The 21,331-nt window shown below is 42.1% G+C and overlaps 2 protein-coding genes across 2 annotated transcripts; both read right to left on the minus strand.

Annotated features, from left to right (window-relative positions):
* Positions 1-641: 641 nt before the first annotated feature.
* On the minus strand, positions 642-5,468 carry LOC117929139. Its single transcript, XM_034849359.1, has 2 exons — positions 5,328-5,468; positions 642-1,484 (listed from the first exon to the last, which is right to left on the minus strand). Exons 1-2 carry the CDS (start codon positions 5,398-5,400, stop codon positions 832-834), a joined length of 726 nt encoding a protein of 241 aa, XP_034705250.1. The 5' UTR covers positions 5,401-5,468; the 3' UTR covers positions 642-831.
* Positions 5,469-14,978: 9,510 nt separating this feature from the next.
* Positions 14,979-17,264, minus strand: LOC117928441. Its single transcript, XM_034848322.1, has 2 exons — positions 15,985-17,264; positions 14,979-15,885 (listed from the first exon to the last, which is right to left on the minus strand). Exons 1-2 carry the CDS (start codon positions 17,262-17,264, stop codon positions 14,979-14,981), a joined length of 2,187 nt encoding a protein of 728 aa, XP_034704213.1.
* Between the last annotated feature and the right edge of the window lie 4,067 nt (positions 17,265-21,331).

Genomic DNA, 21,331 nt, shown 5'->3' on the forward strand with positions numbered 1-21,331 from the left:
CCTGAAAAATAGAGCACTCATACAATCATATTTTCCCAAAATATTAAAATATGTATTCAACGCAAAAGTTAAACATTGTCCCAAACAACTTTTAAGTTTAAATTGAACACAAACTTTTATGCCTTTATAGTTGACTTTAAGTACATTTGGCATTGATTTTAAAAAATGCTTCTAACTTCTCTAATAATTGAATGATAAAAAATTTTCATGTAAAAAAAATAAATTAATAATGCTTTCTAAAACCACTGTCAAACAAATTCTTTATCTTACAGCTCAAACTGAAAGTTGTGTACTTCAATTTTCCCAATGTAGATTAAAATCCCCAAATAGGACCAATACCACAAGTGGTTAATGCAAAATTAGGGTTCTAACCAACTCATTTAGGGATTAAGACCTTTCAATTTTCATTTCTTTTTTGTTTTCAATTTTTGGTTTTATCCTAGCATAACATCAGTGCGTTTTTCTAGCATTTTATAGATATATCATTAATGCTGTTATCCTACAATGCCGGTTAGACAGGGAGTGTCAATATAATTTCCAAAAACTGGTCAATGATTTCAATTGAAGTAAATTAGGCATATCATTTGATTATCACATGCCATATCCAAAATATAATTTGGCCATCTTGACAGCAAATGCTCTAATCCTTAAAAAGTCTGGAAAATCTCACCACTAAATTATTTTCTGCCAAACCAAACAAAATCCAGTGTCACACTATTTCTGGAAAACAAAGAACACAAAAGTATGCCTTCAAAGGCTCAAAAAGATTTGTGGCTTATCAAAAGCCATAATCTATGATGTGGTTCAGAGCTCTGTCAATATGTTATCAGATCACAAGTTCTTAAAAGCAGATTCATGGGCTCCTTTCTGAGGGGTCAGTTTTGCTAACAAAGCCTTGTTATGACAGTGTTCCGCGTCGACAAAGTAGAAATTTCCATTGGCCTTGAATGTCACAAAAGGCCTATTGGTCTCTGGTGGGCGGATATCAGCAAACTTTAGAGTCTTTGGAAGGTATGTTGCCAGCCATGACATCATCTCCACTTCAAATGTGTCTGAACCTGGCTGCCATCTGAGCTTGTGAACGTACGGGCTTACGAACCAGTGAAGGGCAGCAGTGGTAGAAGCACTGAGGAATATCACAGAAGATGCAACCGCACCCTTGAGGATCACATTCATTTCAGGGGATGTCATGAAAGTGATAACAGGCCCTAGAGATACTGAGAGGCAGCAGGTGGAAAGAGAGAGAAGCTTCACTTTCTTTACTGTAGATGAGATAGGCCCATGGTAAACAATCCTAGAATCTTTTTCATCTTCCTCCATTTCTCTCCCTCTTTGTGGTCCAATGCTAATCTTGCTATCATCTTCTGCGGTTCTGGCTTTAGATGCCCATCTTCTCTGGGAAGCAGCAAGCTGGATGGCAGAATTAATGTTTGGTTTGGCACTTGGGGAATGTGGCCATATTCCGAATCTATGAGGATGATAACCTGTGCAGCAATAATAACAGCAATGATCACAAGAAGAGAATCATTATCATTGATTATCAACATCCAAAGAAGAGATGCAACAAAAGGTTTGTTGAAGCATCCAAAAAAACTCTGGAATCAGGTAAGATTTAGATAGAGACAATTATGGTGCAAACCAAAAAATTATTGTATCCTAGCCATTTTATATTACCAAGGTTACTCTTGACAAGAGAAAAATTAATAAGGATTTAAACTCAATGTGGAAACAGGAATCTCAGCATATAAGAAGATTTAGAATGTCAAGCAATTAGAAAAGCTATAATTTAATGTTAGCCAGGTGTGTGGTCCAGGGAGGAGCAATATGACTAAACATAAATAGGGGACTCTCTGTTTTGTTATAAAGGAGACATAGTGGCATCAGGACACTATTTCAACGGCAAAACATTTTTTGTTTGGTCCTATTACAAAAAGAAAGAAACATCTTGATTGACCAATTCAGCATGCACCACAAACCATAAGAAGTATTGTATCCTAGGCATGGTCTCCAGCTCAGGGCCCAACTGATAAATGGGTTGGCAGGACCAACAAGAAGTAATTGGAAGAACACACCTTCCACACACATTAGACACATGCCCAACATGCCCCAGCCATGCCATTAATTTAAAATCATTATTTTCTCTTTTCTATGTGCTTCCCACAGTCACATTTCATCACCACGGCCTGGCATGGCAGAGAGAAGAGGAGGTTGAGAGCGCAAACTGCTCATTGGATAACCCTGGTAGGTTTTGCCACTAAGAGCCCTCATTGCGTCATCTCATTCAAGGGATAAGGTTCAAAGTTCTCAACTACCATTAGGCCCAAGTAGATCATTCACATAGAAATCCACTCCCTCAAGTTTACATGGGATATTCATGACAAGGAAGTGGCCCAGAATCATCAAACTTAGCTTTGTGAGATACACATGACAAGGAAGTGGCTCAGAATCATCAAACCTAGCTTCTACACCCATGCCACTCTTCACCATCCATTGAGGCAGGGGGAACCAATTCCTGGAAGGAGATACATATTTTGGCTTGCACAAAGTATTTGCAGCAAACAGTTTGACCTGTGTTAAATCCCTCTTAGTTACCAACAACCATTGGTCATTATGGAAAATGCAATCGTGAATAAAAGGATAGACCACATCCAGTTCCAAGCTTGTTTAGATTAGGAAAACTCAAAACAGATAATGAAAACAGGGTATTGCCTCTGGACTGGTTAAAAGCCTGCAGTTGTGTACAGGATAGCTACAGTTGAGGAGAGAATGCATCATACGAAAAGCCTAAAAAAAGGTGCAGAAAATTGAAAATATGTGAAAAGCATGTCGTCTGAAATTCCACTAGAGACATGCATAGACCTATTTGAGTTTCAGTCATATTGTCACTTTTTGCATTCTTTTTCATAATTTTTTTGACGGTTAAACCTTTTTTTCCTTGCATATGTGGTATTGAACTTGGAACCTCCTTATCCCCACCACTCCAACCACTTCCTAACTGAACTAAGCCTCAGGAGTCATTCTCGTTCTTTTTCCTCATGGAATGGATCACTTCTAGAATAATGATAGTATAGTCAGTATCTTTTCTACAAAAAGAGCTAGATGGAAAAAAAGGCAATTCATGGAGTCAGTAGAGGTCTGACTTTTGACCATATTACATAGGCTAACAGGTCAGTATTGACCAAAGGACTCTCAATTAACACACATGCCCGCAGCATAAATACACACATTGCTTAAATGCCTCTTATGTGCCTTCGCAGTTTAGACCTCTAAATACAGGTGGTTCCCTGCTCCCAGCCCCAAACTCATTTTGAACAACTCCTATTTGATGCTGTTAAGATATAAACACACTCAATCATTAATGTTGGTAGCGATGAAGGCTTGTAGTGTAAGAACCCAGTTTCTCATACAAGATTGTAAGAATGTGGTGGCAAACAAGCACACTTACAGATGTTACTTCTAGATCTGGATCGGAAATATGTAACATAGGAACCTTCTGCAACTTAGGAAATCAGAGTGACAGATATGTGTCAGACGGGAAAGAGTTGATATGTCAAGCCAAATAATACTCACTGTTTGTGTACAGACCAAAACAAAGAAAAATGACCAACCCAAAATTCATATGTTACTTGTAGCACTAGAAAATGTAGTATTGCATAAAAACAAAACATATGCCAAAACAAGAATCATGAAAAATACTGACTCTCAATGCACGGTATAGAGATGGATCTTTTAATACTGATTCTTTAAGTGCAAAGCATGAGAAGTTTGTTGGGGAAAAGTTTTGACTCTTGATCAGCTACAAAAAAGGGGATGGGCATTGGTTAATAGATTCTATTTATGTAAAGTGAAAGAGGAGTCGACAGATTGCATTCTCCTTCACTATCCCTTGGCAAAGGTTCTTTGGCAGTTGTTTTTTTTTTTGGTTGGTGTTCCTTGGATTTTGTTGGCCTTGGTGAGAGAGACTCTATTAGGGTGGCATGGCTCCTTCATCGGTAAGAAGTGCAAGAAAATATGGAAAGTTGTTCCTTTATGCATTTTTTGAACTATCCAAATTCTGAAGAACGTTTTCTTTAGTAATCTGTTTTTGTGAGCAAAGATGTATATGGGTGTTGGCACTTTGACTGTAATTGATTTTGTGGATTGGTTAGTTTGGTATCGGAGAGAGCTGTTTTTCCTTGGATTTTTTGTTGTTTTCTTGCGACTCTTTGTTTCCTTCTTGTGTACCTTGTCACGCTCTTTCTTTGAAGCGTGTTTACAATATCTCATCATCACATATCAAAAAAAAAAAAAAAAATTAAGCACATTTGTCCATTCATTTTCCAACACAATTACCTGTTCCAAGAAAGTAGTAAATTTTCACAAGATTGTTGAAACTTTGCTTTGACTCTAAGCCATTCCAAACATTCCATTACTTAAAAATTTTGGCCAAGTTCTACTTCTTCTACACTCATTTTTCTACTATCATGGAACTACTTTGAATGAATTCCAAACGAACTGGATACTATTTAGGCCATACACACAGCTAAATAGAGGACAGGACCAATATTTACAATCTTTGAACCATGCACATGTCTCTGATCCAAAAGACTGCACAAGATTCAAAGTTTGGTTCCTTTTTTTTTTTCAAGGTAAATTTTGTCCCCATTGGGACTTGAACCTGTAACCTTCCCATCCCTTGAGCACTTGAGTGGGATTTAAAAAACTGCCCTAAACCATCAAGCATGTCCAGATTCTTCAAAATTCATATTAGGAAAAATAAAACCCATTAGCCTGAAACAAGCCCTATTCAAACACCAGATTTTCCACTGTTACCCAGACAATGGTGCTTAACCCTTCACTGTGCCTATACAAAGCCCGCATTCAAAAGCTCCCGACCTTGACATTCCTAACAGAAGATAAATATTTTCAACATATTTCCGGGTCTATAAATCCCAACCCTGATTGGGCTCCATAGTCATTCACTACCTAATTGACAAACCCCACAAACAAGAATTTCCCATGTCCCCAAATCTATAACCGTTTCAAACGCTGGCGTTCCACAATCTTATAATACGCTCATGAATATTTGGATTAATCACACTCGATCTGAACACATACAACGATCCCAACAAAACTAATTCGTCATACAACATCGCTATTTCACCTCAACAAGTAGCAGGAGAGACCCCATCACATGGTAGCTCTTGGGGGTTTGGTCGTTCAAAAAATAAAGCAATGAAACAAAGGAAAAGAAACGGAAGAGTTGAATTGGAGCGGTGAGGGTGTGTTCAGAATGAAAATGACAATTTAGATAGAAAAAGAAAAGAGAAATAGAGAGAGGGAAAAACCAGAGAGGGCGTTTGTGGAAGAGATGCGCCTGGACTGTGATCGAAGCAAGTGAAGAAGAGCTACTCTCCCCATTTTAATTCTGAACTGAGCCAAACACACGAGGGTTTTGGAGGCTGTATCGTCTTGGGTCTTAAAGGCTACGGGTTTTTAGCTATACCCATTTCCCCCATCTCGAGCATGCCCCACTTGCATTTTCACAAATTTGAATATATTTATAAATTAATTTTAATTTAAAAATATATAATATTGAGTATTCTAAAAAAGGTTTTGATGGTATTTTCACTCATGTTTATATTTAGAATTTGATTAAGAATCATTATTTCCAAGTACAATGAGTGATGAAACTATTTTATCTTCGTCTATTCAAATCTTATATGGTTGTGCAAAGTTAACATAAATATACTTATTGAATTCTAGGCTCGATTATAACATGAATGGGGTGGGTAAGATACTTGGTTTTATCTATATAACACTTAATTTATGGGAGATGGATGTCGTAGACATAAAACTTCGGGACAATTGTGTTTTGGACCTAGTTGTGCCAAAAAATTAAACTTTGATCCATATAAGTTCACAATTTAAACCCAAAACCTAGAAAAAGTGTGATAATTGAGAAGAATGATATGAATTTTTTATCTTTCCAAATATAACCTTTATTGATTATAAAAAAAAAGTAGAAAAATATTAATTTAAATTTTATTTCTTATTTAAACCTCAATTAAATTTAATTTAATTTAGTGATTTGGAAAAAAATACACCTTTTTCCAAAAAAATAAAAATAAATTGTTATTATTATTATTTAAAAATCAAACATCTTGGAAAATATATATTTTTAAAATTATGTATGTAAAAAATAACTAAAAATATGTCAAAATTATTTTTTTTAAATGATATATTTTTAGAATATATTTAAAAAAAATAGTTTTCTAAAAATAATTATTAAAAAAAATAAGATAAAAAAGTTTATAAAACATTGTGGTAGAAAATACTCAAAATAGTTTTGAAAGGTACATTGGTCTCTTCACATTTTATATCATTTTCATCAATTATGCAACTTTTATAGACCAAATCTTAATTTTTGGGTCAAACTGAGTCCAAAATACAGTTGTTCCTAAAACTTACCCTTAAACTTTTTAAGTTGTGTGGCGAATAGAAGTCCTCTAAGATAATATTTTCCAACCCTTAAGAAATGTACCATGAGTATATTTTTAAGAAAAAAAAACACCAACTTATATTCACTTTTGTGTAATTACAAAAAATGGTCAAGACCTACTTTTAAGCAAAACTTCCACAATCTTTTTTGATAAATTCATACCAAAAAAACTTGGCAAGACATATTATTCATAAACATCGAGCACTACCTAATTTTAAGAATCAACTTACTAATCTCATTCACATCTAGATAGTGGATCCTCTCAAGGCTTCAACCATCATCACATGTTTATCATCCGTCATAGTTGTGTTATGGAAATATAGAGAACTAAAGGATACAAAAAGGATAAATTAAGGAGCTAATGATGGATACAATTAAGGAGCAATTGGATGGTGGAGCCAATAATGCTAACAAGTTGTTACACTTGTTTCTACTCATGCCACCTCTACCAAGCTTAACAACTCACTCTCTTTTTATGTCACCTTCATAGGCCTAATTGCACTAGCTCATGCCACTTGTTCCCTCACAAAGTTTTGCTTAGCTTGTGTTATGAATTTATAAACATCTCAACCCTCCATATATCTCACGTTACATATCTTACAATTGTAATCTCATATCTAAACATGCTATATAAAAAACATTAAATAACAATTAGATCATAAACGGAATTATAAACTAATCAGAAAACATACCTCCCGTCATTGCCATTCTACAAGTTAAAATGAGTTTTGCTATTTTCGGGTTTCAGGTGCTTCTAAACCTTCACAATCTCCACTTAGATGGTGTTTTGAAAACTGAAAAGAGATTGCAGGCTTAGGGTACCCTCCCGTTAGTGTTCTGCCTCGTTTTAAAAGATTCTCTCCATCACTGAGTTTACTTGGAACGTGCACAGAACATGGGGTAGTGATGCGAACGTGGTTTGGAGCATGAATCCTCGTTCCTAAATTGATGGAATGATGTGGACCACATTTCGAATCACGTCTTCGGTTTATTACCGAAGATATAGGAGAAATAAAATCCTAACAACAACACCTCATATTAGGAGAAACTCACTCTTTTTTTTTATGTCACCTTCATAGGCCTAATTGCACTAGCTCATGCCACTTGTTCCCTCACAAAGTTTTGCTTGGCTTGTGTCATGAATTTATAAACATCTCAACCCTCCATATATCTCACGTTACATATCTTACGACACCTCATATTAGGTGTCATCCTTTTGTTGTGCTAGCAATAGGGGGCGGAGTCACCTTATGCTCGGGAGGGGCAAATGCCTCCCCTAAAATTTTGGGAAAAAAAATGTATAGTGTTGAGGCCTCGTATTCCCAATGATCCACGTAGTTACCAAATGGATGGACGTACGATCTCAACTGATATGAATTCTTGATTCAGTTGTTCCTGCAAAAGGCGTCCGGACAGGGTGTCCGGACACACCCTCCGATGGTTTTGTCAGCCATGAAAAGAGAGACAAGAGAAGATGGCACAGTTGGCCTTTTACTAGGTATTGAAAGGCTTACCTTCTCCTTTGCGCGAAGGTTTGTATATATAGTATTTGGAAATTCTCTCTCCTCCATAAATGATGGAAGGCTTTTTGGTTTACCATGATGCCACTAGGTGGTGGCAGGGACATCCTCATCCTATGAACGGCTGTCAGAGATTGTGAGAAGTGACTTACTATCACTTCTGTCTTTTCACTCTGTAGGCACTGGGATATGATTTGTGATAGGATGTCAGAATGACGTAGTGAGTCATGCTTGGTTTGATCGGTGATCCGGATGGACATATCCGGATAGAATATGAAAGGTCGCCGGATGAGTAATGGCGGTGGTCCGGATAGGATGTTTTGCGAGTCCCGTGTGCTTCTTTATTTCAGGGGTCCGGATAGGAAAGCGCGCCACGTGTACTTTTGGGGAAATCCGGATGTGGATACTTCGGATAGGGTCATGTGCCATGTATCGTCAGGGGACGCGTGCCACGTGTCATCAGGGATGGGTCCCTACAATGCCCCCCTTTTTAACTTGTCGATTTTGCTTAATGGGTGGGTTAAAAAAGAATTATTGCCTTTTGAAACCGAAGTTTTGCTTTTTGTGCTCATTGGACCACGTGGCGAGCGGGGGCGAAGAGACAGGAGAGCATTTATGGCGAGCCGCCGTCTCTGGGTATTCCCTAGGCAATGTGTAGGTTTAATGATAGCTTTTGCTAAACGTTTGGAATACCGAGGGGCTGTCTCTTATAAATAGCAGCCTGTGGCCTCCCTTTGCTTTTTCTTACTGCATTTTCTCTGTTATTGCTTCATCTGCCTTCTGTGTGTCTTCGTTTGTGAGTGTTCCGGCAGCATTCAGGTCGTGACGGTGACTGCATTTGCGATTTTCGACCCTGCTTTCCAGTTTACACTTGGTACGCAACTCTATCCTGGTTTCTCTCCTTCTTGTATCCTCTTTTCTTGGTTTGCTTTTGATTTGCTTGGGGAAGCTGTTTGGGCGACTGACTGTTGATGTTAGCTTCTAGGGCTTCTTTTTGCGTTTTGGTTGTATTCGGATTTTCTATTGCCCCCTTGCGCTTTTTGGTGGGGTATTGAATCTCCTGTGGGGTAGGTTTTGAGGTTTTGTGGGGTCGATTCTGTTTGTTTGACTTGTTGGATTCTTTCCATGCAGATTCTGCTTCATCTTTAGGCTAAAAAATGTCTGCTACCAAGGAAGTTACTTCACCTCGCCCGTCTGGTGACGCTCGTGCTGAGAAATCTGTGGAAAAATTGAACGTGAAGGAATTTTGCGATCGGTTTTGTATTCCCAATGGTGTGTCTGTGGAACTTTTTGATGGAGAGGGCGTGTTGCCTGAGAAACCGGAAGATAACGCAATCTTTTTTACCAAGGAGCAGTTCAATGCTGGACTCCAGTTCCCGCTCCCGTCTCTGGTCAAGGAATTTCTGCATTTCACCCAGATTCCTCCAGTGTATGCACATCCCAACATGATTCGGGTGCTGATGGGGTGCAACATCCTGAGTATGTTGTTTAATTTGGACCTCTCACTACTGGAGGTTCTCTTCGTTTATTCGATCAAGAAGGTGAAGAGTAATATCTTTAGCTTCGTCGCCAGTCTTCCATCTCTGCAACTGGTGACCAACCTACCGGACTCGAATAAAAAGGCTGCCAAGGGACAGGTGCTGGTCAAGGGCGTATGGGCAGGCTTGGCGGAGCATCCGGATAGGCCCTTTGTTCCCAACCAGTCGCTGTAGGTTCCAGGTATAACTTAGGCTACTTCCTGTTTTTGCGTGGCTTGTAAGTCAGCATTGTTTAGGTGGTCTGACATATATTGCTTGCTTGGGTGTAGGCCAGAATAAAAGGGGAAAACTGGTGGACTGGGTGGAGAAGGCCTCATCGGCCGAGCGGAGTTGCGAGCTGCTTCTTTCTGCACAGAACCTCCGCTTGGTCGTCCAGGGGCCTCAGGCGTATGTGGTGAACATACTCCCAAGGCGGCTGCCTGAAGAAGTGGTAGCTGGGGAGCATTTTACCCTTGAAGATCTTCCCTTCTACGAAGGGGTGCGGAAGGCAGACGCCCGGACACGCAAGGCCCGTCTCAGCAAGCGGGAGAGGAAAAGGCAAGAGGGGCTCTTGCGGAAGGCTTCGGGTGGGAAACGGTCCGCGTCCTCTCCCCCTGGTGATGCTCCAGCGAAAAAGAAGAGGAAGCTGAGTAAGAAGAAAAAGGGAAATGCAGTGAAAATCCCAACTCCTCCGAAGGAGTTTGTGCCGCCTCCTATCGGCTATGAAAAGGAATGTAATATACAAGAGTCGAAAAATCCTCTCCCGGCCTCTGTCTCAAGCACTTTTGAATTTATTAGGGGCCTTAATCTTTTGGGACCCTTAATGGCGTCGGACGCCCGGATGGCTCTGCTGACTGAGGAAGCGCTCTCAATAAATCAGCCCGGCTCCGCTCACCCGGATGGGGGTGCGGCCCGGGCCTCTGGTGTTGCCAACTTGCCTCCTGTGACACCCCCAACAGGAGAAATGGGGGCAGACAGCCAGGAGTTGCCTTTGCGCGGGCCAAGCCCTCGTGCCGTTGTGCCTGTGAGGGGGCCAACCAGAAGAAGGTTGCGTCTGGTACGCGACTTGAAGTCTGGCCTCGCTGGGAGGCTTCAGGATCGGTTTTTAGAAAGCATTGAAGTCAGCTGTTCATCCGTCCCGGAGGGTCATCCGGAAGGCAGTGTAGCGAAGATGGCGGAAGAGAACCCAGCCACTCCAGTGCTGGTGCCGGCTGAGGTTCCACCCAGAGAGGCCCAGCCGGTTGAGAATGTTGAAGGCGTGGTCCCGGAGGAGGAATCACTTTCCAATGCCACCTTGGAGGGGAGTCTTTTTGATGATGCCACTTTCAACTCTGCTAGCCCTTTTAGCTACGCGGAGATAGAAGAGAAGCTAAAACAGATTCCTTCCGGCTCTGACGTTGGAGTGCCTTCAGCCAAGATGTTCGAGACAGTAGAGATGGTATAATTTGTGCCTTGATTTCTTTGTCGTATTGATGCGTTTGCCACATGGTTTGTAACTTGGTCTTTCTTTGTTTTGAGTATTTTTCTGCAGCTGGTGAGTGGCCTTCGCGGCATGGCTCAACAACGTGATCTTCTTTCTGACCTGCTGGAGACTGCTGATTACACAAAATCCTTCGTGTCTCAGCGAAAGAGCGATGAAGAGAAGTTGCGTTTGAGACTGGAGCAGGCTGAAGCCAGTTCATCTACTGCTCGAGAGGAGAACGAGGTTCTTCGAGAGGAACTTGCTGAGGCAAAGAGCCGGGAGGATTTTATGGAAGCCCGCCTTTTTGAGACGGAGGATGAGATGGCTCTTTTGAGGAGGGAGGTAAGGCAACTCCGGACAGAGGTGTCCATTGAGAAGAGGCAAAGAGAAGAGTTGCAGTTGCGTTTATCAGCGCAAAAAGAAGAACTGGAGGGTGAGTTTGCTGCGGAAAGGGAGGAACTTGAAGCGGAGTACCAGAAGCAAGTTGATGAAATGTACTTCTTTGGCTATCGTTGCTGTATGAAGAAGCATGGAATCAAACGGGATGTCCCTTCAATTCCTCCGGGTGAAGAGGAAAAGCTGCGCCGCAAACCTGCTCAATGAGGGTCTTTTCTTTTTGTAAAAGAATTTTTACTGCTATCTTCTCTTTGTACTTTGTAGTCCGGAGACGTTTTGTATGTGATTCTTTTTACGCAAGTATCAATAAAATATACTTCTTCATTTTGTCTCATCCTTTATTGGTAATACTGCTTTAGATTAGATACATTCCATGGTCGCTGCAACAGGGTTCCATCTTGTTTTTGTAGATGATAGGCTCCACTTTCACTTGCTTTAGACACCATGTAGGGGCCTTCCCAGTTGGCTTGGAATTTTCCTGCTCCTATGTCAACAGTGTTTTCAAAAACTTTTCTAAGGACCAACGTACCATTTTTGAAGCTTCTGGGCCTTACTTTGCGATTGTAGTGGGCTGATGCCCTCTGTTGATAATCTGTCATCCGGATGGCTGCAGTTTCTCTTACTTCGTCCGCCCAGTCTAAGTTTCTTCCTAACTCTGTATCTGCATCAGTCTCCCCTTCTACCTCGGTCCGGACAGTGGGTAAGCCTATTTCAGTAGAAATGATTGCGTCCATACCGTATGCGAGGGCGAAGGGAGTGTTTCCTGTTGGACGTCCGGGTGTGGTTCGATAAGCCCACAGGACGCCGGGTAGCTCCTCCACCCACTTTCCTTTAGCTTGCTCGAGTCTTTTCTTTAAGGCAGTGATTAGCGTTTTGTTTGTGGTCTCTGCTTGACCATTGCTTTGGGGATATCGTGGCATAGAGTATGAGTTCCGGATGTTTAGTTCTGAACAAAAATTCCGGAATGCGATACTATCGAACTGCGGGCCATTGTCTGCTATGATGGTCTGGGGGATTCCAAAGCGGCAGATGGTGTTTTTCCATACAAACCTGGTGACATCTTTATCTTTGATGCTGGCATAGGCTTCAGCTTCTACCCACTTAGTGAAGTAATCCGTGGCTACAAGCAGGAATTTTTTCTGGGCAGGTGCGGCTGGTAGAGGTCCTACTATGTCCATGCCCCATTGTGCGAAGGGCCAGGGTCCTGAGATTGTTTTCAGTTCTCCTGACGGCATGTGCAGAATGGGGGCATGTCTTTGACATTTGTCGCATTTTTTAACATATGCTGCCGCATCCTTTTTCATCGTGGGCCAGTAATAACCTTGTGAATGGGCCCTGTGCGCCAGAGACCGACCTCCGGCATGATTTCCACATACTCCCTCGTGCAATTCGGCTAATACGTACAACACCTCTGAATGATTTAGACATCTGAGGTAGGGACCTGTAAAGGATCGCTTGTACAGATGCTCCCCTATTAGGGTGAAGCGGGCGGCTTGCACCCGGATCTTGTGTGCTTGCTTAGTGTCTTCGGGCAGGGTGCCTGTCCGGAGGTACTCAATGATGGCTTTCATCCAGCCTTTGTCATCTATTTTGCTTTCCTCAATGGTATGGCAAGTGGAGGTTTCAATGATGGAAGACTTGGCTTGCACATATATAGGCAATAGTATAGCTTCTTTGATGGGAAGAGAAGCGGCTATGCCTGCTAGGGCGTCGGCGCGCGAGTTTTCAGTCCGCCTGATTTTCTCAATCGTCCATTCGGCGAATCGCTGCAGGGTGTCCCTTACTTTGTTTAAGTATTGCGCCATGCGTGCATCCTTGGCTTCATATTCTTTCTGAACGTGTCTTACCACAAGTTGGGAATTGCTATAAATTCGGAGTTTTGAGACGGACAGAGCCAACGCGAGGTCCAATCTGGCTAAGATGGCTTCATATTCTGCTTCATTGTTAGAGGCGGGGAATCCCAACCCGATGGATTGCTCCAAATATTCTCCTGTTGGGGATTGCAACAGGAGTCCTACCCCAGAGTCGGATGACCGTGAGGCTCCATCAACCCACAATGTCCACCATTGTTTTTCACTTGGTTCGTTATGTTGGTCGGGCCTTCGAGAGTATTCCAATACGAAGTCAGTCATTACTTGGCCTTTTATGGACAATCTGGGCTGGAACTCGATTCCAAATTCACTCAATTCTATGGCCCATTGAAGCATTCTTCCGGTTAGGTCCGGCTTGTGTAAGATATTGCGAAGGGGTTGGTCAGTTAATACGACCACCGGGTGTGCTTGGAAATAGGGGCGGAGTTTCTGGGCGGCACTTCGAAGAGCTAAGGCCGTTAATTCCATCTTTGAATATCTGGTTTCTACATCTGCTAACGCTCTGCTAATGTAGTAGATGGGTTTCTGTTCCTTGGGTGATGGGCAGCGGAATAAGACAGCGCTAACTGCCCACTCTGAGACGGCCAGGTACATATACAATTTTTCTCTGGGGATGGGGCTGCTTAGGATGGGTGGTTGCATGAGGCGCTGCTTGATTTTTTCAAAAGCGTTTTGACAGCTGTTTGTCCATCCGCTTGGTCCTGTTTTGCGGATTGCCAGGAAGAAGGGTTGTAGCTCATCGGTGAAACGGGCTAGAAAACGCCCTATGGCGACGAGCTTGCATGTGAGGCGCTGTAATTCCTTCTTGTTCCTGGGGGGTGACGTTTCTATGACTGCCTTGACTTGATCTGGGCTCACCTCTATCCCCCTTTGACTGACCATAAAGCCCAGGAATTTTCCAGCACTTACGCCAAAGGCGCATTTAGAAGGATTTAGCTTCATGTCAAACTTCCTTAGGAGGTAAAAAACTTCTTGTAAGTGGAGAACGTGCTCTTCTCGGGTTTTGCTTTTGACCACGATATCGTCGATATATACCTCTACTGTACGGCCGATTAGTGGTTTGAATATCTTTGTCATCAGTCTTTGATAAGTAGCGCCAGCATTTTTGAGGCCAAATGGCATAACTTTGTAACAATAAAGTCCGTGTGGCGTTATGAAGGCTGTCTTCTCTTGATCATCCGGGGCCATGGGGATTTGGTGGTATCCGGAGAAAGCGTCCAGGAAGGAGAGTATCCCTTGCCCGGCAATGGAATCCACAATTTGATCTATTCGTGGCAAGGGGAAACTGTCTTTCGGACATGCTTTATTGAGGTTGGTGTAGTCCACGCAAACCCGCCATTTGCCTTCTTTTTTAGGTACCACTACTACATTTGCCAACCAGTCCGAGTAATCCACTTCTTTGATGAATCCGGCTTCCAGTAGCTTGTCGATCTCATTCCGGATGATTTCTTGTCTGTCCGGGTGGAAACGTCTAACCCTCTGCCGGATGGGTTTCGCCGTTGGTAACACGTTGAGCTTATGAGAGACTATTGATGGATGAATCCCCTTCATATCAGAATGCGCCCATGCGAAAATGTCATGGTTTTGTCGGAGGGCGTTTTGGATGTTCTGGGTTTCCTCAGGTGTTAAGAGGGAACTGATATGAGTAAGGTGAGCATCCTCTTTCGAGATTTGGATTGTTTGCAAGGGATCTGCTACCGGGGGATCTCTGTCCGCCGGGCACAGTGACTACTATTGGTCGAGTGCGTGTGTGGACTCAGGGAGAGGTTCATTCTCTTGACTGGTCTTTGATTCTCTTGCTATCTGGTAGCATTGGCGAGCAGCTAGCTGACTGCCGTATAGGTTGATTTGCCCATCCTCAGTAAGAAAGCTTACCATCTGATGATACGTGGAGGGGATGGCTTTCATGCAATGCAGCCATGTGCGCCCCAAGATAATATTGAAGGGTGACAAATCTTGTACCACCGAAAATAGGACGTTGAGAGTGACTGGGCCAGCTTGAACTGGTAGTACAATATCTCCTAAGGAAATAGTTGATGCCCCGTTGAATCCGGACAGGATTCTCCCAGGGTTTTCGAGACCGACTAAATTATGTCCCATGTGGCTTACGACTGATGCTTGTATCAGGTCAGCTGAACTGCCTGGGTCAACTAAGATGCATCTTACATCGAATTTGTCTATCCCTAAGGATAGAATGAGGGCGTCGTGGTACGGACGTAATATCCGTGTGGGGTCTACTGGTGGAAAAGTGATTGTTCCGTCTATGGGGTGAGGGCTTCCTCCGGTTATCCCAAGTCGGATGGAGTTGACGCTCTCACGCACCATTGCCTCTCGTAATAATTTTTGCCTCTTTCGTTTGGAATTCATCTCTTCATCCGACGGACCTCCATTGATGTAGTTTATAACGGCTTTGGGGGTGGCTGGAACCGTGGGGGCTCCAGAGTCGCGGTTCCGGGAGGCGTCTCTATCTCTGGCATCTGAGCGAAGGTATTGCCTTAAATGTCCCGCCTTTATAAGCCTTTCCACCAAATACTGGAGGCTTCTGCACGTCTCCGTAGTATGGCCATGCTTCTTGTGGTAAGCGCATTTTTTGCTGTGATCTCTCCTGGATGGGTCCGATCCGAGGGGTCTGGGCCACCTGAAATCGGACATGCTTTGGATCATAGGGAGAAGCTTCTCATAAGTTATAGAGAGTGGTGTGAGGGGTGGCATTTCCGGGCGGCCTGACCCTTCTTACCTCTGATCGGATGGCCTTGGCCTGTCCGGAAGTTTAACGCTTCCTTCTATATTCCCTTTGGACGGCTGCGCGGCAACCAATACTTGCTGGGTGGCTGCCCGTACGTCATCCTCAAGCATGGAATATTTGTTCGCACGTCGAAACAAATCGTCCATCGTCACGGGAGGTTTCTTAGCTAGTGATTCAAAAAATGGAGTGCCTGGACAGATGCTTCGCTTGAAGATTTGCAGGACAGCGTCCATGCTGCAAGCTTCCACTTGTAGGACGGCTTGGCCAAATCGTTTCACGAATTCCCTCAAGGATTCATTATCCTTCATTTTTATATTTTGCAAGGTGTTGATGTTCTGTTTATGCCGAGCGGAGCATAGGTATTGTCCTACGAAAGCTTCTGAAAGGTCTCTGAAGTTGTCCACCGAGTTAGGAGGTAGGCGATGAAACCATGAGAGGGCCTGTCCTTGTAGACTGGCGGGGAATACCTTGCACAGCAGCGGGTCGTTGCCTATATCGAGGGTCATGAGCTGCCGATAATGCATGATATGGTCGAAGGGGTCACTGCACCCATCGTACGTGGAGAACTTTGGTACGAGGAACCCCCTTGGGGGCTCGTAATGAATGATATGAGAGCAGAAAGGCGTGGAGAGCATGTCATCCAGCCTTTTGCTAATGGAGCCGATGGGTGGCTCGTTCGGGGGATTTTTCCCAATGGATCGTACCGCTTGGTGCGGTGGAACGTTCTGCACCATGGGGGTGACCAAAGGGTCACGGTGCGAGAGAACGTTTTGTGGTATGGGGGTGACCGTAGGGTCATGGTGCACTCCCCTTGTGGTGTTTGCTGGTGGCTTGGGCCTGCCAGGCTGCTGGGGTCCTAGTCTCGCGCGCATAGCGCCCGATAACTGGGATCTTCTGTCACGCCGTCTCTTTGACGAGAAATGGGTGAAATCTGAGCTTTCTTCACGGGGAGCTCGAGGCATGGGTGTGTGTGGCTCCTGCGGCCTAGCGTTGTGTGTTTCAGGGATCGTTTCCGCTGTTCCGGGGTAGATCGACTCCAGATGAGGCCTTGAGTTGGCTACTTGGCCTCTAGAGTGTTGACGACGGGGTGGCCCCGTCGATGATGCCTGGATCCGCAATATTGCATTTTCCTCTCTTAACCTTGCCGTCTCCTTGAGGAGAGTTTGCAGTTGTCGCTCGCTTGCTAACTGCCTTCTTTCGATGGCTTGGCGCCATTCAGAATTGTCTTCTTCTCCTCTACCAGATGAGCGACTTTGGGAAGGCGTGGCCATCTTTGCTAGTTACTGAATCAGCGAAAAAAGTGTTCCCACAGACGGCGCCAATGTTGAGGCCTCGTATTCCCAATGATCCACGTAGTTACCAAATGGATGGACGTACGATCTCAACTGATATGAATTCCTGATTCAGCTGTTCCTGCAAAAGGCGTCCGGACAGGGTGTCCGGACACACCCTCCGATGGTTTTGTCAGCCATGAAAAGAGAGACAAGAGAAGATGGCACAGTTGGCCTTTTACTAGGTATTGAAAGGCTTACCTTCTCCTTTGCGCGAAGGTTTGCATATATAGTATTTGGAAATTCTCTCTCCTCCATAAATGATGGAAGGCTTTTTGGTTTACCATGATGCCACTAGGTGGTGGCAGGGACATCCTCATCGTATGAACGGCTGTCAGAGATCGTGAGAAGTGACTTGCTGTCACTTCTGTCTTTTCACTCTGTAGGCACTGGGATATGATTTGTGATAGGATGTCAGAATGACGTAGTGAGTCATGCTTGGTTTGATCGGTGATCCAGATGGACATATCCGGATAGAATATGAAAGGTCGCCGGATGAGTAATGGCGGTGGTCCGGATATGATGTTTTGCGAGTCCCGTGTGCTTCTTTATTTCAGGGGTCCGGATAGGAAAGCGCGCCACGTGTACTTTTGGGGAAATCCGGATGTGGATACTTCGGATAGGGTCATGTGCCATGTATCGTCAGGGGACACGTGCCACGTGTCATCAGGGATGGGTCCCTACATATAGAAGGGATTTGATCCCTTAACATAAGATTTTGAGTGAAAATGAAAAGCTATTATTAGGCTATATAAACATTTGGACACTGTTCTACCCTTGAAATAAATTTTATATCTTACCCCCTAAGCTGGCTCTACCATTGGCTAGCAACCCTTGTTTAGTAGGCTTACACTCATAAGTTCAAGGTGCTACCACGAGGCCTTAATCCCACGTCAATCAAATTAAGGTGTTAGCAATATGCTAGTCATAGTTATTTGTCTGGATTTTGGATCCTGATTGGCTCAAAATGTGGTAAAACGGGCTGCTAACCTGGATTAGACCAGGCTAGTTGAGCCAAACCAACTTGACTCTTGACTCAAGCCTCAAATTGGGCATACCCACCTCTGTCTTAGCCTTGGTAAGAATTAACTGTCAAAATATAAATTTTGTGTGGGTAAATTCCATCAGCTATGTCCTTGTGTAGCTTGGTTTGACTCAAGCTACCATCAAACCTTATGGATACTGGTGGTTGAAATACGACAAAAGTAGCTCTATCTGTTACATCTAGAAGTTTATTTAAGTTATATCCGATTTTTGAATAGCACTGAAAAATGACTAGTATAAGATTTCTTTTCCGTGCCATAGACGTCCAATCTTCAGGGATGGATTATTTTATTGGGTTGGTAGTGGAGCCAAGACAAGCGCATACACATCTTCTAGAAACTAGAAAGCATAGATGGACTGGTTTCCTTGCTTAACGTTCCTTTCCTAGGCGCCTTCACTTCTCGTCCTCCTCGGACAAGGTCCATCCTTCTAGCAACATGCACTTGTCCCACCACATCCACCCTCACCCCCTTCTAGATCAACCCTCTCTTCCGAGTTCCACCGTCTGCTCTGCTGTCTTCATTTTTCATTTTTATATTCTTATCCCACCCTAATTTCCTCTAGAACAACTCATTACTCAAGTCCGAAAGAAATGTCCTCTCCCTTTCTCTCTTTCTCTCTCTATATCTATCTTCCTTATATAAACCCTTGTGTCCTTCAACTACCCACCATCCACATTCTCAGCAAGCCTTTTTCTTCTCATAAGAAAAAAGGAAATATTCACTCCAAACCAAAACCGATGGAAGACACCACCCTTCTGCAAGACTTTGAAGATTCTGAAGACGCACTCTCATTTTGCGACCTCCCAATTGACACCCTCCAATCTCATGATTCTCATCATCATCCAGACCCTTCTCCAGATGACCACTTCTTCGAGTTCTTCTCTGAGCCTATCATCATCTCCGGGAGAACCCTTCCTCCCACCAACCATCCAAGTGTGGACTTGGCCACCTGGAGATCGGAGTCCTTCAGCGCAGCCACCCCCTCCCGATCCCGCACTTCCGTCGTTCGTTCAGAGTCTCTTCGGTTGTCGGTGCCAAAGGGTTCATCCCAGAACCAGCCCGGATTTTCTGGTATGAGAGTGACGCCGGCGGCGAGGTCGAAGAAGCACGCCTTCATGTTTGGATTGCCCAAGTTCCCACTAGAGATGAACCTGAGTGACATGAGGAGGAGGCAGAATCGCCGTGCTCCAGCGCCGATAATCCCTGTGGCGGAGGCCAGGGAGGCGGCTGCCGGAGGAAAAAGTGCAGGAAAAGGACAGTGGGGTCTGCTTCGGTCATTGAGATGCAGGACCAATCTGCTGAGCGCGTTCGGCAGGGCAGGGTTCAGCTGCGTTTCGCCGGTCCTGTGAGACCGGGTCTCACCCCCCATTTATATTATTATTATTATTAATTTAATTGCCATTGTCATAATTTTTTTATTCATTATTACTGTACATATGAAAATATTGGGGTGCTAAAAATCCTTCATGAAATTCCAAGTACGAGTATATGACCATTTTCTAATTCAAAAAAACTTACCTGCTCAACTCTTACCACCCAAACACTTCCAATCAAATTGGATCCAAACAATTACATCTTTTGGAAAAATTAGTTGTTACACGCAATTATTGCTCATAGGTTTGAAGATTACATCCATGCAACTCTTTACCAAATTTCCTCTTCTTCTCCTTTTTGGGTTTCTTCCAAAACTCTTACCACATATCAAGTTTGCTTGATTTCAACTTCAAAGTCAAATGTTGGGCTATATAAACTAGGGTTAATTTCATTATTTTCCTTTAGCCTATGTTTGGTTCCGAAAAATATTACGGAAAGAAAAAAAATATTGAGGAAAATGATTTTCTCATGTTTGGCTTTCTTATAAAAAAATATGAAAGAAAGTTAAATATAATTAAAATTATTAAGAGATTTGTATATTTTTAAATTATTTAATCTTTATAAAGAAGAGTTAAATAAATAAATAAATGTTTGAAATGGTATATAAAAATAATTTATTTATTTTAAATATATTTTTTATTTTTCTTCACTTTCTTTTTCCTTTTACTTTTCCTCTTTATGTTCTTTCTCTTACATTTTTCCTCAAACTTTCCGGGAATCAAACATAGCCTTAAAAGTCTAGGATAAAATACCTACTTTGAGGGAAAAAAAAAGAGAGAGAAAATATAAAAATAAAAAAAAATTTTAAGTCCCTAAATTACTTTCAAATCTATTTCAAACTCATTTCATTTATTTAATTTTTTTATATAAATTAAATAATTTAAAAAATGGACTATTGTATTTTGGACCTGATTGGGCTCAAAAATTAAATTTTAGTTCATATAAATTCACTATTTAAGCCCAAGATCCAAAAAAAAATCTGAAAAGTGAGAAGAATAATATGAATTTTTTATTTTTTCAGAAATGACATTTTTTTAATATGAAAAAAAAGTAGAAAAACATTAATTTAAATTTTATTTCCTTTTGTAAACCTTAATAAATTTTAATATAATTTAGTGATTTGGAAAAAAAAAATACACCATTTTCCAAAAAAATAAAAATAAATTATTATTATTATTATTTAAAAATCAAACATATTGAAAAATATATATATATATAAAATTGTGTATAAAAAAATAATTAAAAATATGTCAAATTTATTTATTTTTTTTAAAAATAGTTTTCTAAAAATAATAAATTTTCAGAATAATTATTAAAAAAAAAATTAAGGTAAAAAGGTTTGTCAAACATTATGATAGAAAATAATTTTGAAGGGTATATTAATCTCTTCATATTTTATATCCTCCTTCTTAATTTTTGGACTTAGATCGAAAACACAATTACCCTTTTAAAAAGCATATAAAATTTTTATTACTATTTGACTTTCTTTTATATTCCCCATAATAAAACCGCATGTAAATAAATAATCTTCCTTTTTAACATTTTTTTCTTCCCTTAACTAAACATAGCCCTAGTCCCCTTACCTTG

Source organism: Vitis riparia, chromosome 13 (genome assembly GCF_004353265.1).
Source record: "Vitis riparia cultivar Riparia Gloire de Montpellier isolate 1030 chromosome 13, EGFV_Vit.rip_1.0, whole genome shotgun sequence".
NCBI classification, from domain to species: Eukaryota; Viridiplantae; Streptophyta; class Magnoliopsida; order Vitales; family Vitaceae; genus Vitis; species Vitis riparia.

Coding starts and splice junctions, on each gene's coding strand:
- LOC117929139 (XM_034849359.1), bottom strand. CDS start 5,400: ATGGGGAGAGTAGCTCTTCTTCACTTGCTTCGATCACAGTCCAGGCGC. Junction 1,485..5,327: donor TTCCACAAACGCCCTCTCTG/GTTTTTCCCTCT, acceptor ATTGCTGCACAG/GTTATCATCCTCATAGATTC.
- LOC117928441 (XM_034848322.1), bottom strand. CDS start 17,264: ATGGCCACGCCTTCCCAAAGTCGCTCATCTGGTAGAGGAGAAGAAGAC. Junction 15,886..15,984: donor CCAAGGCCATCCGATCAGAG/GTAAGAAGGGTC, acceptor GTCCGATTTCAG/GTGGCCCAGACCCCTCGGAT.